Raw genomic sequence first — 15,983 nt, forward strand, 5'->3', positions numbered from 1 at the left:
CTCTCTGTGCCCTACGTTACCTGTTCCCTTAACCCCACCACCACCACCCCTCCTGTGAGAATAGTGTCAGCTCCTGGGGTGGGGGAATGCACTGCAGCAGAAGGACCCTGGGCAGCTGTGGTGGGCTCTGACTCTAGCCCCCAGCTGTGGAGTAATGAGAAAACTGAGGTAGGGAAATGTGTGTAGGCGTGACTTCGTCTAGATCTGTGTATTTCTTGTATGAATAAGGAGCAGAGTCCTGTCTGTATGTTTCATGCGTTGCACTATTTACGTAGCCCCTTGAAGAAGTAAACTGTAATCCAGAAGTCTTATACCATTGGATGGAGTTCTGTGAAAGAGCGTGTTGAAGCTGTTGAGGAGCCTGAGGGGTCAGTACCCACCGGGCAGTTTGACTGTGCAGCCTCAGCCCTCGGGAGGGGGTGCTAGATAGAGGATCAGCACCCCAAGAGTGTGCCTAGGGACCCGAAGATAGGGGCAGTGCCTGGGCTTTGTTCCAACTCTGGAGGCTGAAAGCCCTGAGGGATTCAGTTGCTAGCTCCCTACATAGCAGTCTGGGAGTAGCCAAGAAGGGTACTTGACTGGAGCTATGACAGGCTGGTCGGACCATGCATTCTCCGAGAGAGTTGATGTGTCAATAATTTGGAGATTTTAGCTGCTTCGATACAATTGTCCTGCTGGAAAAGCACACAATCTAAATTTTCCATGCAGTGAACTATGTTTATTTGCTGGTTACAGGTGCCAACCTATTGCATCAGAAATGCTGGTCATGTAGCATTAGTGGAAATTGCAGCTCAACATTTCTGACTGGTTCCACTTGGTATCTAAGGTTTGGTGCTGAATAAGCTCTACTGGTTTGGGTTATTCTGGGTATGTATTATTACTATTTGTATTACCATAGCAGCTATATAGATGCATTGTTAGTGCTTCCAGAGAAATATGATAGGCACACCATACACACTGAAAAATAAATATGTACATTTCTGTGAGGCTGGCTTGTGCTATTCTGTGTACTTGATAGCATTCTGGAATAGCTGAGACTCCAAATGCAAAGGAGAACTTCAAACTAAATCACAGCAAGCCCAATGTTAGACTCTGAGATTTTATTTCTTGCTCTGGTGACAGCAGGGAGTCAAATGTCATGAGAACAGGCTAGACACCTCTTCAACAGTGAGTTAAAGTTGGGGAAGAGACAGCAGCAGTCCAGCTAGCTAGAGTTCAGTGCTGAGAACGCTACAAGGAATGAAGCATCCAGATTTTTCCTCCCACTGTGAGGCGCTCCCGTTAATCTGATCAGTCCAAGTCACTGAAGCTGCAGACTTGGAGGAGTTCTGTAAGGGGAAGAGAACAGGCAGATTCAGGTATTGGTGGCAGCTTGTTTAAACAGAAAATAAATACACCTCACATCCTACCAGCACAGATAACACTACTGTAACAATCTCTCCATGTGGAAAACATACTCTAGGTTTACATGCACAAAGTGCTTCAAAGAGCTCTCCCAACCCAGTCCCAACAGGATTTCACTGTTTGGAATGGATCAAGGGCAGGCTGCTCAGAGCTACTCTGGCCATGTGTTCTCCAAGCAGGAAGCACCATAGAATCATAGAATTCAAGATCAGAAGGGACCATTATGATCATCTAATCTGACCTCCTGCAAGATGCAGGCCACATAAGCTGATCCACCCACTCCTTAAGCAAGCGACCCCTGCCCCATGCTTCGGAGGAAGGCGAAAAACCTCCAGGGCCACTGCCAATCTACCCTGGAGGAAAATTCCTTCCCGACCCCAAATATGGCGGTCAGCTGAACCCCGAGCATGCGGGCAAGACTCTCCAGCCATACCCTCTGGAAAAAGGCTAACATTATCCTATCATTGACCCATTGTACTAATTACCAGTGTGGCACTTAATTGACCTATTGACTAAGCCCGTTATCCTATCATACTATCTCCTCCATAAACTTATCTAGCTTAATCTTAAAGTCATGGAGGTCCTTCGCCCCCACTGTTTCCTTCGGAAGGCTGTTCCAGAATTGCACTCCTCTGATGGTTAGAAACCTTCGTCTAATTTCAAGCCTAAATTTCCTGACTGACAATTTATATCCGTTTGTCCTCGTGTCCACATTAGCACTGAGCTGAAATAATTCCTCTCCTTCCCTGGTATTTATCCCTCTGATATATTTAAAGAGTGCAATCATATCTCCTCTTATCCTTCTTTTGGTTAAGGAAAACAAACATAGGAAATGGGGCAGGAGCACTAGCTGGCTGGAGAGCTCACAGCAATATATTGTTTCCAGCTCTCTCTGAACCATAGAATATCAGGGTTGGAAGGGACCTCAGGAGGTCATCTAGTCCAACCCTCTGCTCAAAGCAGGTCCAATCCCCAACTAAATCATCCCAGCCAGAGCTTTTTCAAGCCTGACCTTAAAAACCTGTAAGGAAGGAAATTCCACCACCTCCCTAGGTAACCCCTTCCAGTGCTTTACCACCCTTCTAGTGAAAAAGTTTTTCCTAGTATCCAACCTAAACCTCCCCCACTGCAACTTGAGACCATTACTCCTTGTTCTGTCATCAGGTACCACTGAGAACAGTCTAGATCCATCCTCGTTGGAACCCCCTTTCAGGTAGTTGAAAGCAGCTATCAAATCCCCCATCATTCTTCTCTTCTGCAGACTAAACAAACCCAGTCCCCTCAGCCTCTCTGCATAAGTCACGTGCTCCAGCCCCCTAATCATTTTTGTTGCCCTCCGCGGGACTCTTCAATTTTTCCACATCCTTCTTGTAGTGTGGGGCCCAAAACTGGACACAGTACTCCAGACGAGGCCTCACCAATGTCGAATAGAGGGGAATGATCACGTCCCTCAATCTGCTGGCAGTGCCCCTATTTATACAGCCCAAAATGCCGTTAGCCTTCTTGACAACAAGGGCACACCGTTGACTCGTATCCAGCTTCTCGTCCACTGTAACCCCTAGGTCCTTTTCTGCAGAATTGCTGCCTAGCCATTCGGTCCCTAGTCTGTAGCAGTGCATGGGATTCTTCCGTCCTAAGTGCAGTTACAGTTGGGGAATAAACTTTTTCATAATATTAGTGACCAGTAGACTGGATGGGTTCAAGGGACTTGTTAAGAGGCTTCTAGGGATTTGGTTCAAATCTGTGCCAGGTCTTCTCCTCTAATTTGCCGCCGCCTTGGCAATCTCAGATGAGAGGCCAAGTACTGAATGGATGTGAAAAAGGAACTCGTCGTCTCTTCTCCTAATGCGCAGTTTCTACAAAACAGGACTGAGCACACTGGCAGGGCAGGGAAGGTTGCATCACCACTTCTCATACTCTACCTATACTAGAGATAAATAACAGACCCTAGTGTCTGGTGATACTAATCCAGCATGGTTCAACTCATAACATTTTTACAAGAAAAAAACATGTATTGGTATGTTCATAAGTCGTTGCCTTCATTTTGCTTGGAAAACTGGACTGGGCAGGGACAGACATAACTCCCTTGAGCCCCAACTCCCCATGATATTCATATCTATGTAGCAGACAGATGCAGTTCATCTGTTTCTCATCTGGGTTTGTTACAGTTACCTGATGGTGAGCACTTATTGAGACTAGAGACAGAATCAAAGTAGTCTTTTCCCAGGAACTGCTCATAGGTTGTTCCTATGGAGAGTTGAATCAGGCACGTGGTGGAATCCTTGAATAAAAGGTCCTTGGTTGCAGACTGAAATATCTGGAAAATAGCTTTCTGAGATCCACGGCTTCCATACAGTTCCTGAAATACAGGAATGAATGGGTAAATGGACATAGATGATAGCAAAGACTCAGCCTCATGCAAAGTCAGATCATCTGTAGGGCGTAAAGCTGGAGAAAGTTCTCTCACCATCAACAGAACAATGTAAGAAAAAATATTTGCATATATTCCCAAAATAACTTTTCTACAGCGACGGGAGGAGAGCAGAAGAATCCACAAAATCCAGTAGGGGCCTCACCTTGCAGATTTACCTGGAAAGAGCTCAGATAATACGGTGATGGGCAAGGTAGAAAGCCCTAATACAGAGAGCAGAGACTGCAATATGAAGCCGTGTATCACTGCATGACTGGTCTTAATCAGTTTTGGTCCTATAGAAATAGTGAGAGATCTCAAAATACATATTTTCCTCATGCAGAGAGCTGGATTCTCCAGTCTCACAAATTCACATTGCGGCTCAATTTAAGGTGGCCAGAGATTCCCATAGGACAATTCCTCTTGTATACCAGGTGTGACGTTGCACCCCATAATGCTTTATATAAATATGCTTATGAGTGTAAATATGACATAACTGGAATATGTTTTATGCTAGATATGGCATGTAACATATCTTTGCAAAAGTTATGTTCTACTGAATGTATTCATCCTATTTGTATGCATGTATCATTTTTATATCTAAATACAAGCATAGAACCAACGCTCATAACTTCAAAGTGTTGCTGTAGGAAGCACATAAGGCAGATTTGGTAAACATAGTGTGAAGGGGTTGTTCAAGTAATTGGGAAAGCTAACAGTGGACCTAGAGAGACGCCAACCCACATCTGAGCTTTCCTGGGAATGTTCAAACTAACAATGGCGTCGGCCTATAAAGAGCTGAGTCATGCATGGACATGTGACTTGCCCATGTGACTCCAAATTCTATCTTGTAGCTGTGATTCTGCACAGGAGAACATTAGAGGTTTCCATCCACAAGAGAGAGACTATATAAGGCCCTGGAAAACCCCTCCATTTTGTCTTCAGCTGGCTCAAGAGAGAACCTCTCCACCCCAAAGAGATGCCTGAAATAAACTGGAACAAAGGACAGTAACTACGGGGGTGTGGGTGATTGCTGGACCCAGACTAGGTGGAAGTCTAGTATATCAAAGAAACTTATTGGAACATCTCTGAGGGTGAGATTTACCTGCATTTAGTTTCCTACTGTATTAGGCTTAGACTTGCATGTTTTTGTTTTATTTTGCTTGGTAATTTACTTTGTTCTGTCTGTTATTACTTGGAACCACTTAAATCCTACTTTTTATATTTAATAAAATCACATTTTACTTATTAATTAACCTAGAGCAAGTATTAATACCTGGGGAGCAAACAGCTGTGCGTATTTCTCTATCAGTGTTATAGAGGGCGAACAATTTATGAGTTTACCCTGTATAAGCTTTATACAGAGTAAAATGGATTTGTTTGGGGTTTGGACCCCATTGGGAGCTGGGTATCTGGGTGCTGGAGACAGGAGCACTTCTTAAGCTGTTTTCAGTTAAGCCTGCAGCTTTTGAGGGACATGGTTTAGACCAGGGTATGTGTTTGTAGCAGGCTAGCGTGTCTGGCACAACCAGGCGAGGTACTGAAGTCCCAACCTGCCAAGGAAAGCTTAGAGGTAGTCTCCGCACATCAGGTGGCAGTCCCAGGGGGCGTTTCTGTGACCCAAGCCGTCACAGCAGGACTCTCTGCCAGCAAAAGAGGAAGGTCTTGATCCCCTCTACTTTTCTTGCAATGGTATGAAACACTGTTTGTGGGTTCAGATTTCCAGTAGATGAGACAGAATATGGAAACAAGCTGAAACTGAGTGGAAAGTTTATATAGTCTGTGATGCCATAAAATATCTGGCTTATGGCATCCTATGGGAATGGCACCAGTGCCTACCAAAGTCAGTGGGAGACCTTTCATTAAATGCAAAGGGCTGTTAGAAAATTGGGCTGATTGGATGAAAAAAAATTCAGTGTGATAGACTGCCCCTCGTCTATTACATTTGTAGCAGTATGGTCATCCACTCTCATGAATCCAAACACTGATACAGCCAGCTGCCTCTGGATTTGAACAGGGAGTTGGACTTGCTGATAAGAGTTTCTAACACTGGCTTGTCTCACTTATGCATGACCTGTTATTGGCTCATGCTAAATGCTAAGAGGGGACTATAAAAACAAGCTGAATAGATTTCTCCCCCAGTACTGACCTGTTGGTTTATCAGCATGTCACGGACAGTAGCTGCTCTGTCTGGACGTGTGACCACAGCATGGGCAGGAACTAGAGCCAGGTGGCATTTCTTGTATTCATCAGGACGGGCGCGCTTTCCATCCCGGCACAGCAACTCGAACTGGTCACTTTTCAGCCCCTTTGCCCAGTCAGCAGCATTATGTCCTTGAAAGAGAATTAGATGGAAGTTCTAGAGCTGTTTGACAGCACCAGGCTTTACTCTGAGTGTGGCTGCCCATGGGGGGGTATCACTGGGAATGTCTGGGGGTGCGCTTGTATTTGGATACATGCACGTGTCTAAGAGATGCACTGACGAGCTCAACAGGAAGCTGCTGGCGTGGGGGAGACTGTCAGGGCAATCTGGAGGATTTATTCACACATCTTCTATTAATATTCATTCTTCTAGAGGATACGTCTAATCCCCTCGGCTGGCTTGAAGAGCGTAGCCAAGGCTTGTGGAAATGGGTATTGAACTCTCAGGTGTACAGACAGTGACTGGCAGACTCTGTGACAGGCTGGCAGGGGCGAGAACCCTGCATGAAGCTGTTGAGTGGGAGTTGGGCTGACTGGGGCAGGTGTGGCTTGTTAATTCCATGAGGAAGGAAGGGAAGGGGGTTAGCCTGTGGTCAGAGAACTAGGGACAGAGAGAGCCTGTCCTTGCAGGAAGCCCTGGGACCACTCTTGGGGAGAAAGCCTGGACTGGGGTTTCTGTTCTATGATTGTTGTTTGAGTTACCAGTGAAGTCATACCCCAGGAAAGGGGTAAGACTGATCTCAGACAGAACAGGCAGTCTTTATCTGGAACAGGGTGGACATGCCATCTGCTCCCCAACACCAGAGCAAGGTGAGCAGGACTTGGGCCATAGACTGCAGTGACCAGCCACTGGAGTCTGAAGTTAGCACTAGTGTGTGTGTGCGCCCACCCAAATCTGCATATTTCTATCTCTGAGCAGATAACGAGGCTTTGCCCTCCTATGACCTGATCCAAAGCCCACTGAAGGCGATGGAAAGACTCCCATTGACTTCAGCTGATTTTGGCTCAAGCCCATAGAGCACAGTGGGATGGCGATGAAGGGAAGCAATGCTACTAAAACCATGTACTTCATCAGCAGCTACGTCAGCATGGGGTATTCCCGCCAGCATGATGAAGTGCTCCCCTTCTCCACAGCCCTTTCCATTCTCTGTGCTTACTGACAGATCTAGTGCCTAAACCTTTACAGACAGCCTGTCTGTACCATAGGTTTCATGAGTATCCAGTCTAGTCATTTATGGAGTCTACTGTCAAGGTGAAATAATCACATACCATCGGTGTTCTCACTGACAATGGTGTGCTTAACAAAGGCCACGTCTCCCTTTTCAACCAGGCACCTAACAAATACCGAGAGAGAAGACAATCAGGAGTTACAGGTGTTTGTGAATCGTTGCCTTCCCTGCAGATCTGCTGTTGACACTTGTCATCTTTTGTGACCTGAACCTGTGAGCGTTTTTAGCTCTGCTAGAATTGACAAGGACAGTTAAAATGTAACCTTTTACCACCAGCAATGTGCGGAGTCCAGCATGCATTTCACCACTGACACTTTTTAATTTAACAGAAAATATAAGCTTTGTCCAATGAATAAGAAACTTAAAATAATAAAATATTAATTTTATTTATTTTGTTGTTGCATGACTCAATTTGCTACCCTCAAAATCCTTGTCATTTCTGTCAGTGAGGATCCTGACTGTACATTTCAATAGGGATAGCCTGTGAAAGGCGGAGCTTACACCAAAACTACTGCGAGCCATGAAGCACTGCTGCGTTGGGTTATTTCTTTACCAGTACGGAGTGAAACACAATGAATTGCCTAGCAAGGCTCATACCAGCACAAGCTACTTAGTCCTGAGCTGTTGGAAAGTGCCAAGGAGCTGTCCTGGGCAGGAACTGGCCCCCTAGATTCTCCTTTGGGATCGTACAACAGAGTTTGGGGGAAGATTTAAAAAATGCGTTCTTGCTCTCCCTTTCAGTTAGAGGGTAAGATCTAGTGGCCTTGCCCTGTGGGAAGGCTAAAGTTCCAGTCCTCATCTGCTATTGCTCCTCCCCATCCTGAAGGAGTAGCACTGATGTGCTTTGTAGGGAGTTATGTGGAGAAAGATGGTGTCTGCACAGTGAGGCCTGGAGGGAAGAGGAAATTAGAGTAAAGGGAAAGAGGTAGGATTCTCAGGGCTCTGTCAGCAGGGGCAGGGCTCTCACTCCATCACCGCCCAAGGAACACCTAGTATTATATTGGAGTCACTTACCGGAAGGCCCCACTGTATCCATAGTATCTCTCATTGCTGTTGGCGGCACACCTGTAAGTTGGTGGGAGGGTGCTGCCTGAGCCCACACACAAGTCGCAGAGTGGTGAGGTAACTGGAGATCCAGGAGCACAGCTTTTACTGAAGAACTTATCTGCCAGAAGGAATATAGAACACCTGTTGTATATTGCCTCTCTGGCTCTTGCTTTTCTCTATCCCTTAGTGAGAATCTTCATATGATTCATTATTATTAGGCCTTGAAGTAATTTAAATTCATTGAAAAGAAAACTAAAACCTCTTTAAAAGACTGAGGAGGCATTTCCTTAGAAACCATCAGTTCCCATGCTGCACGTGTACAAAGTGACGTTACGGACAAACTCACGGTAAGAAACAGACACATCTCTGCTGTGCACCAGTTATTCAGCATCAGACTCAAAGCCAATGACAGGTAATTTGGAAATAAGTATTATGTGTTGCAGTCATGGCCCAAGATCCCACTGATCTAGGTGCTGTACAGACAGTGAGCAAAAAGACTGTGTCGGTCCCCAAAGAGTTTACAATCTAGGTAATATCTTCAGCCTAAAAAATGGCAGAGGCTGCATAAGGGAAACATTGTGAACTAGGACCACTGTCAATATGGGTCAGGGTTTGATCTAACAACTTTCACAGCAGGAAGACAGATTTTGCTACTTTGGTCCAGATCGGGGCTCTATCTGGTCCAGCAGCCTGTCTCCAATCATAGCTGGTACCAGCTGCTCTACACGAAAGTGCAAGAAACCCAATTTCTGCCCAAGCCCTTGTCTTTTTCATCCTTGGTATTAGAACTCTAGAGAAGCTTGCTATCCCTACAAATGGCCATTGCTTGTTTCATGTTCAATAACATCTGCTAAAGAAACAGACTGACATGCCATGTCTGACTGCTGCTCCATCAGGGTAGGAAAAACTCAAGTCCATCTCAGGGAAATGTGGCTCCTTGAAACCTTTAACAAAGCAGCATTTCCCACGTGCCAGCGCCCAACCAGCATCCGGGAGTCACCAGAGACTCAAAGGCCAGACAAGAGCTGTGGGATGAGACTCTTGTTCTCTAGCACTGGCCCCCTGATGTCTGTGCTGGGGACAAGGACACACACAGTCTCTGTGAGAAGTTGATACACAAGTTGACTCACCAAAGTTGCAACTCCCGGTTTCATTGTGAATCAAGCCCATGGGGACATTCCAGCCAGCAGTTCTCCCAACAGCTGTATGACAAGACTTCCTATCACGCAGGGTCTTCCAGGTGATACCGGGGTTGGATTTCTTCACCACAGCCACGGCATAATATGTTTCTGTCACAGAGCAGAAGGAAAAGGAAGTGAAGCAGGAGAGTCAAACCTGAACCAGAATTGACATCCAAGGTTTCAGAATTCTTTTCATCCTTCCCCTCCATAGAGAGGATCTACAAATGGGAATAACAAAAATACTGTGTCCTCCTACAGCCTATTCACCCCAGGATACAGAGGGCTTTGCAGGTGTGATGCATTTAGCCCCACAATACCCCTCTGGTAGTATCCCCATTATTTTTCTCCCCACAGGTGGGGAAATTGAGGCACTAGGTCATTAAATGATTTGCCCACAGTCACACAGGATGTCTGTGTCAGGGCCAGGGATATAGCATATGCCTTCTGACTTCCAGTCCTGCCCATGACTACAAGACCAGCCTTCCTCTCTGTTTGGGGGAATATTTCAACTAAAGCCAATTTTCTAGTACTGTATCCCAGGCCTTCTGTCCCTGTGGTGTAAGGTGTTGGCATATTGGTGCTCCACATAGACTGTCTCCCTGCCACCCTTCCACACTTTGCAGTGGGGTCAGCTGGGGGATCCATGTAGTCACGGATACAGCTGGCCACACATCCGCCATTCTGCTAACAATGAAGATCTAGCTGAGCACAACTCAGCAATATACTAGAGCAGACTCCGATGCCTGAGCTGTCTGAGTGCGGAACACCCCAGTTCCCCACCACAGAGCCTTCTATTTCTGATCCCTTTCAGGCCATCTGCTCCCATGGGGGAAAGGATACAGGAACTGGCCCTGATGTGGCTGTGGTGAGGAGACCCCAGAAATTGGTATTTGAGTGGGGGCTCCCCTCCCTTTCTAGGTTCAAAGCCTGGGGGAAAGGCTTTTCCTCTCCACCTCCCTTAAGGACGAATGGCCCATGTTCCACAATAAGACAGAGGAAAGGTTGATGTCTTCCTTAAAAGCAAACATCATGTTTATTCAGTGCTCCTGCAGCCCTGGATCTAAAGTCCCTGCTTATCCCAAGAACTGGCACCGCACAAGCTGCTGCAGTGAATGCTTCCCTGCCAGGCCACTAGGAACTGATCTGAACCTGGCAACCTCATGTCATGTAGGTCAGTGAACAGGCAGCAGACAATAACACCATCTGTGCTACTGATGTGATTTGATCAGTGACCTAGCAGTAGCAAGCACTATATCCCATCAGCAATTCCTGGAGATATTCAATTCCCCTCAAGGGGTTTATGTTGAATAACATGAAATCAGACTTTCTAGATATCATAAGAGAACTTGGGTTCCTTTCTGTATATGAGGCTCCTCTAAAGATTTCCCCATCATTGGGCCAGCAGCAGGGTTTGAACCCAAGACCTTCAGCGCTAAAAGTCTGAACCTCTACAACTTAAGGTAGCGGACTAACCAGATGCAGGCTCAAAGCTCCCTATGGATTAGCCAGTGGGGGGTGGGAGGGGATGTGTAATACACTCTGAACAGTGGTTACCACTAATGTTCATGTGAACACAGGAATTGCCATCCTAGAACAGATCATCTAGTCTGCTGCAGTCTCTGACCCAGACTAGCACAAGAGCTTTCAGAGGAAGACAACAAAAATCCTGCATAATCCACCCGGCCAGTTGGGCAATATTATATCAAGGGGTAAATCTCTTCCTGACCCCATTTCTTTACACTCTTTGGGTAATTTAACTTGTTCCCTTCAGAATGTACTACCTTGACCTTGCTTTTTTGTTGTATTTTATCTGAGATCATGTTGTCAAATTGATTAGTTTGGGTAGGTCCTTATGTCGTTCCTCCCTGTGTTCCTTAATCTAAATAACTGAGGGCCATTAGCAAACTTTCCCCTTTACAACTGGATCTGTGTACCAGATCATTACTAAATACACTGGACACAAAGGTCCCCGTAGCCATCTTTGTGGTGAATGTTGGTCAAGAAACAGAAAGCTAAGGGTTAGGAAGAAATGGCCAATTTATTTTTTCAGTTTACTCTAGGTCAGGATTTTATTTTCTGCCCCCCTGTTACCAATAATTACCTCCGGGTGCTCCTTCATTCTGGCATCGTTTAATGTCATCTGAAATGGGAAAGAGGAGGAGATGTCAGACAGAGAGCTCTTCAAAAGCAACTGTGCAGTTAATGCTAAAAATAGGTTTCCCTGGCACTGTGTATATATCTAGCTCTGTAAGGATTCTGTTCACAGCAGTGGTTTCTCTGTGGGGCAGCTGGCAAGTTACTTTCTGAGGAAGCCTTAATACAGAAGGAGACAGAAGTGGCTGGTCTAACATCTAGCACATTAGCAGAGCAAAGCATTGCCCTACTCCCCTTCTGGGGCACCAGCTTGGTAAACAGAGACTGGAGCTGGAGGCTAGAAGACAATGATTTAATGATTGTGAGGAATTCCGTGAATAACGGTTGTTCAAGTCAGACAAAACCAGCTGTCATTGGCCTTTATTGTGGATCCCAGACAGCCTCTCCACATCTGGATTGCTGGCAGGGAGGGGCCCTATGTCACCTGGAACTGGTCACCTAGGAATACCTTGATACAGGGCAGATGTTGCCTGAGGGATAGAGCCAATGGAGCAGCCCCATGCTATCCCCTCCACACAGCCTGCAAGGCGGGGGTTTTCCAGGGGACAGAGGGGCGTGTCAGAAGCAGGAAGGGTGTGGCTAGAGTGCCCTGCTCCAGCCATTCAGGGAATGCTCTAGCTTATGTCCAGGACCACTCCTGTCCAAATCTGCTTCAGCATCCAGGGGGTGCAGTGATTTAAAGCCCCTTTGCTCCCGCACCTCCACTCATTTTCTGGATCAAGCTAATTGTGACCAGAATCAGGACCACTGACTTATCATAGTTCAAAATAAAATCAAGTCTTCTGATATCAGTTAATTCCCCATCAAGAACAAGCTAAAAGGCAGATTGCACCCCACTCACCCCCATAGTATTCTCCCATGACTGGCACCAAACCACATGTACCAGCCGTGTAGACATGACCTCCATCCAAGCTTATGGCATCCGCATCACCTTTCTGCAATGAAAGTAACTCAAATATGAAATGAAGCTACTTCTCATGCAGCCTCCCCCTGCCAGAGACGAGGCCTTTAAAAATATTGCTGTCACGAAAGAGAGGGGTAGGATAAGTAACTTACATTTTAATGACTTTGACTCGAAAAATGAAAATTTAGAAAACATCTAAATGTTTTGACAATTTGTAAACTTCAAAAAAAAAATCAAGTTAAGAAATTCATCAGAACTGACTCTTTCCTGGAAAAAGTTTCAGTTTCAATGAATTGGTGTTTTCCAGTGAAAAACTGTTTCATTGAAACATTCCTGACCAGCACTGCTCAAAGACAGAGAGAGGAAACTGTTCCCCGAGCTGGCAGATGCATGGAGAGAGTAGTGGGAAAAGGAAACGCCCATACCATTATCTTGGCAATGCACTCCTCTGTTGTTTCTGCCACTGCACAGTCCAGGCTGCCTCCACTCACTGCACTCCATTCATCACACTTGGCCTTCTCATCCTTACTTATTGTGCACCACTTCACCTTTTTCAAAGGGGCTTCAGGAGTTTCTAGGGAAGCAACTGAGGCAGAGAGAATAAGCCAAAAGCTTATCTAAAATGTAAAGCCACCAACTGACTGATTGCAGGAAGAGCAGGGCTGCTGACAACAGGTCATTGTGTACACATGCTCCCTGCAGCTCCATTCAAAATAGTCTCATTTGACAAATGCTGGACTAGTGGAGTGCAGAATATGCAGGAAAAGGATGCCAGTTGGCTGGGTCTGGTTTTCACTGGACAGGGGGATGCTTCAAAATCAACGTAGAGGCTTAGATTTTAAGGCCAGAAGGGACCATTAGGTCATCTTGTCTGACCTCCTGTATAACCCTGGCCAGAGAATTTCACCCAGTTACCCCTGTCTTGAGACTAATAATGTGTGTTGGACCAAAGCATCTTCCAGAGAAGCAGCCACTCTTGGTCTGAAGACAGCAAGAGATGGACACTCCACCACTTGCCTTAGCTTCATTTAGTTCTACTACATAAGAACATACATAAGAACATAAGAAAGGCCGTACCGGGTCAGACCAAAGGTCCATCTAGCCCAGTATCTGTCTACCGACAGTGGCCAATGCCAGGTGCCCCTGAGGGAGTGAACCTAACAGGCAATGATCAAATGATCTCTCTCCTGCCATCCATCTCCATCCTCTGACGAACAGAGGCTAGGGACACCATTCTTACCCATCCTGGCTAATAGCCATTTATGGACTTAGCCACCATGAATTTATCCAGTCCCCTTTTAAACATTGTTATAGTCCTAGCCTTCACAACCTCCTCAGGTAAGGAGTTCCACAAGTTGACTGTGCGCTGCGTGAAGAAGAACTTCCTTTTATTTGTTTTAAACCTGCTGCCTATTAATTTCATTTGGTGACCCCTAGTTCTTGTATTATGTGAATAAGTAAATAACTTTTCCTTATCCACTTTCTCAACATCACTCATGATTTTATATACCTCTATCATATCCCCCCTTAGTCTTCTCTTTTCCAAACTGAAGAGTCCTAGCCTCTTTAATCTATCCTCATATGGGACCTTCTCTAAACCCCTAATCATTTTAGTTGCTCTTTTCTGAACCTTTTCTAGTGCTAGAATATCTTTTTTGAGGTGAGGAGACCACATCTGTACACAGTATTCGAGATGTGGGCGTACCATGGATTTATATAAGGGCAATAATATATTCTCAGTCTTATTCTCTATCCCCTTTTTAATGATTCCTAACATCCTGTTTGCTTTTTTGACAGCCTCTGCACACTGCGTGGACATCTTCAGAGAACTATCCACGATAACTCCAAGATCTTTTTCCTGACTCGTTGTAGCTAAATTAGCCCCCATCATGTTGTATGTATAGTTGGGGTTATTTTTTCCAATGTGCATTACTTTACATTTATCCACATTAAATTTCATTTGCCATTTTGTTGCCCAATAACTTAGTTTTGTGAGATCTTTTTGAAGTTCTTCACAATCTGCTTTGGTCTTAACTATCTTGAGTAGTTTAGTATCATCTGCAAACTTTGCCACCTCACTGTTTACCCCTTTCTCCAGATCATTTATGAATAAATTGAATAGGATTGGTCCTAGGACTGACCCTTGGGTAACACCACTAGTTACCCCTCTCCATTCTGAGAATTTACCATTAATTCCTACCCTTTGTTCCCGGTCCTTTAACCAGTTCTCAATCCATGAAAGGACCTTTCCTTTTATCCCATGACAGCTTAATTTACGTAAGAGCCTTTGGTGAGGACCTTGTCAAAGGCTTTCTGGAAATCTAAGTACACTATGTCCACGGATCCCCCTTGTCCACATGTTTGTTGACCCCTTCAAAGAACTCTAAGAGATTAGTAAGACACGATGTCCCTTTACAGAAACCATGTTGACTATTGCTCAAGAGTTTATGTTTTTCTATGTGTCTGACAATTTTATTCTTTATTATTGTTTCAACTAATTTGCCGGTACCGACGTTAGACTTACGGTCTGTAATTGCGGGATCACCCCTAGAGCCCTTTTTAAATATTGGCGTTACATTAGCTAACTTCCAGTCATTGGGTACGAAGCGATTTAAAGGACAGGTTACAAACCTTAGTTAATAGTTCCATAACTTCACATTTGAGTTCTTTCACAACTCTTGGGTGAATGCCATCTGGTCCCGGTGACTTGTTAATGTTGAGTTTATCAATTAATTCCAAAACCTCCTCTACTGATACTTCAATCTGTGACAGTTCCTCAGATTTGTCACCTACAAAAGCCAGCTCAGGTTTGGGAATCTCCTAACATCCTCAGCCGTGAAGACTGAGGCAAAGAATCCATTTAGTTTCTCCGCAATGACTTTATCATCTTTAAGCGCTCCTTTTGTATTTTCATCGTCAAGGGGCCCCACTGGTTGTTTAGCAGGCTTCCTGCTTCTGATGTACTTAAAAAACATTTTGTTATTACCTTTGGAGTTTTTGGCTAGCCGTTCTTCAAACTCCTCTTTGGCTTTTCTTATTACACTCTTGCACTTAAGTTGGCAGCGTTTGTGCTCCTTTCTATTTGCCTCACTAGGATTTGACTTCCACTTTTTAAAGGAAGTCTTTTTATCTTTCACTGCTTCTTTTACATGGTGGTTAAGCCACGGTGGCTCTTTTTTAGTTCTTTTACAGTTTTTCTTAATTTGGGGTATACATTGAAGTTGGGCCTCTATTATGGTGTCTTTAAAAAGGGCCCACGCAACTTGCAGGGATTTCACTTTAGTCAATGTACCTTTTAACTTTTGTCTAACTAACCCCCTCATTTTTGTATAGTTCCCCCTTTTGAAATTAAAGGCCACAGTGTTGGGCAGTTGGGATGTTCTTCCCACCACAGGGATGTTGAATGCTATTGTATTATGGTCACTATTTCCAAGCGGTCTTGCTATAGTTAC

At 45.1% G+C, this 15,983-nt stretch overlaps 1 protein-coding gene across 1 annotated transcript in view; it reads right to left on the reverse strand.

The window, feature by feature from the left end:
• The window catches only part of LOC120372103 (ovotransferrin-like), a 54,617-nt gene that overhangs the window by 22,544 nt on the left and 16,090 nt on the right, over positions 1-15,983 (reverse strand). The window contains exons 9-18 of the mRNA XM_039488843.1: positions 12,957-13,117; positions 12,469-12,562; positions 11,575-11,613; positions 9,423-9,581; positions 8,260-8,410; positions 7,286-7,350; positions 5,964-6,148; positions 3,577-3,763; positions 1,305-1,328; positions 21-73 (exon numbers count right to left, since the gene is read on the reverse strand). Of these exons, the coding sequence (XP_039344777.1) occupies positions 21-73; positions 1,305-1,328; positions 3,577-3,763; positions 5,964-6,148; positions 7,286-7,350; positions 8,260-8,410; positions 9,423-9,581; positions 11,575-11,613; positions 12,469-12,562; positions 12,957-13,117 (1,118 nt within the window). The remainder of the gene's footprint in view (positions 1-20; positions 74-1,304; positions 1,329-3,576; positions 3,764-5,963; positions 6,149-7,285; positions 7,351-8,259; positions 8,411-9,422; positions 9,582-11,574; positions 11,614-12,468; positions 12,563-12,956; positions 13,118-15,983) is intronic.

Source organism: Mauremys reevesii, linkage group 9 (genome assembly GCF_016161935.1).
Source record: "Mauremys reevesii isolate NIE-2019 linkage group 9, ASM1616193v1, whole genome shotgun sequence".
In the NCBI taxonomy this organism is placed as follows: Eukaryota; Metazoa; Chordata; order Testudines; family Geoemydidae; genus Mauremys; species Mauremys reevesii.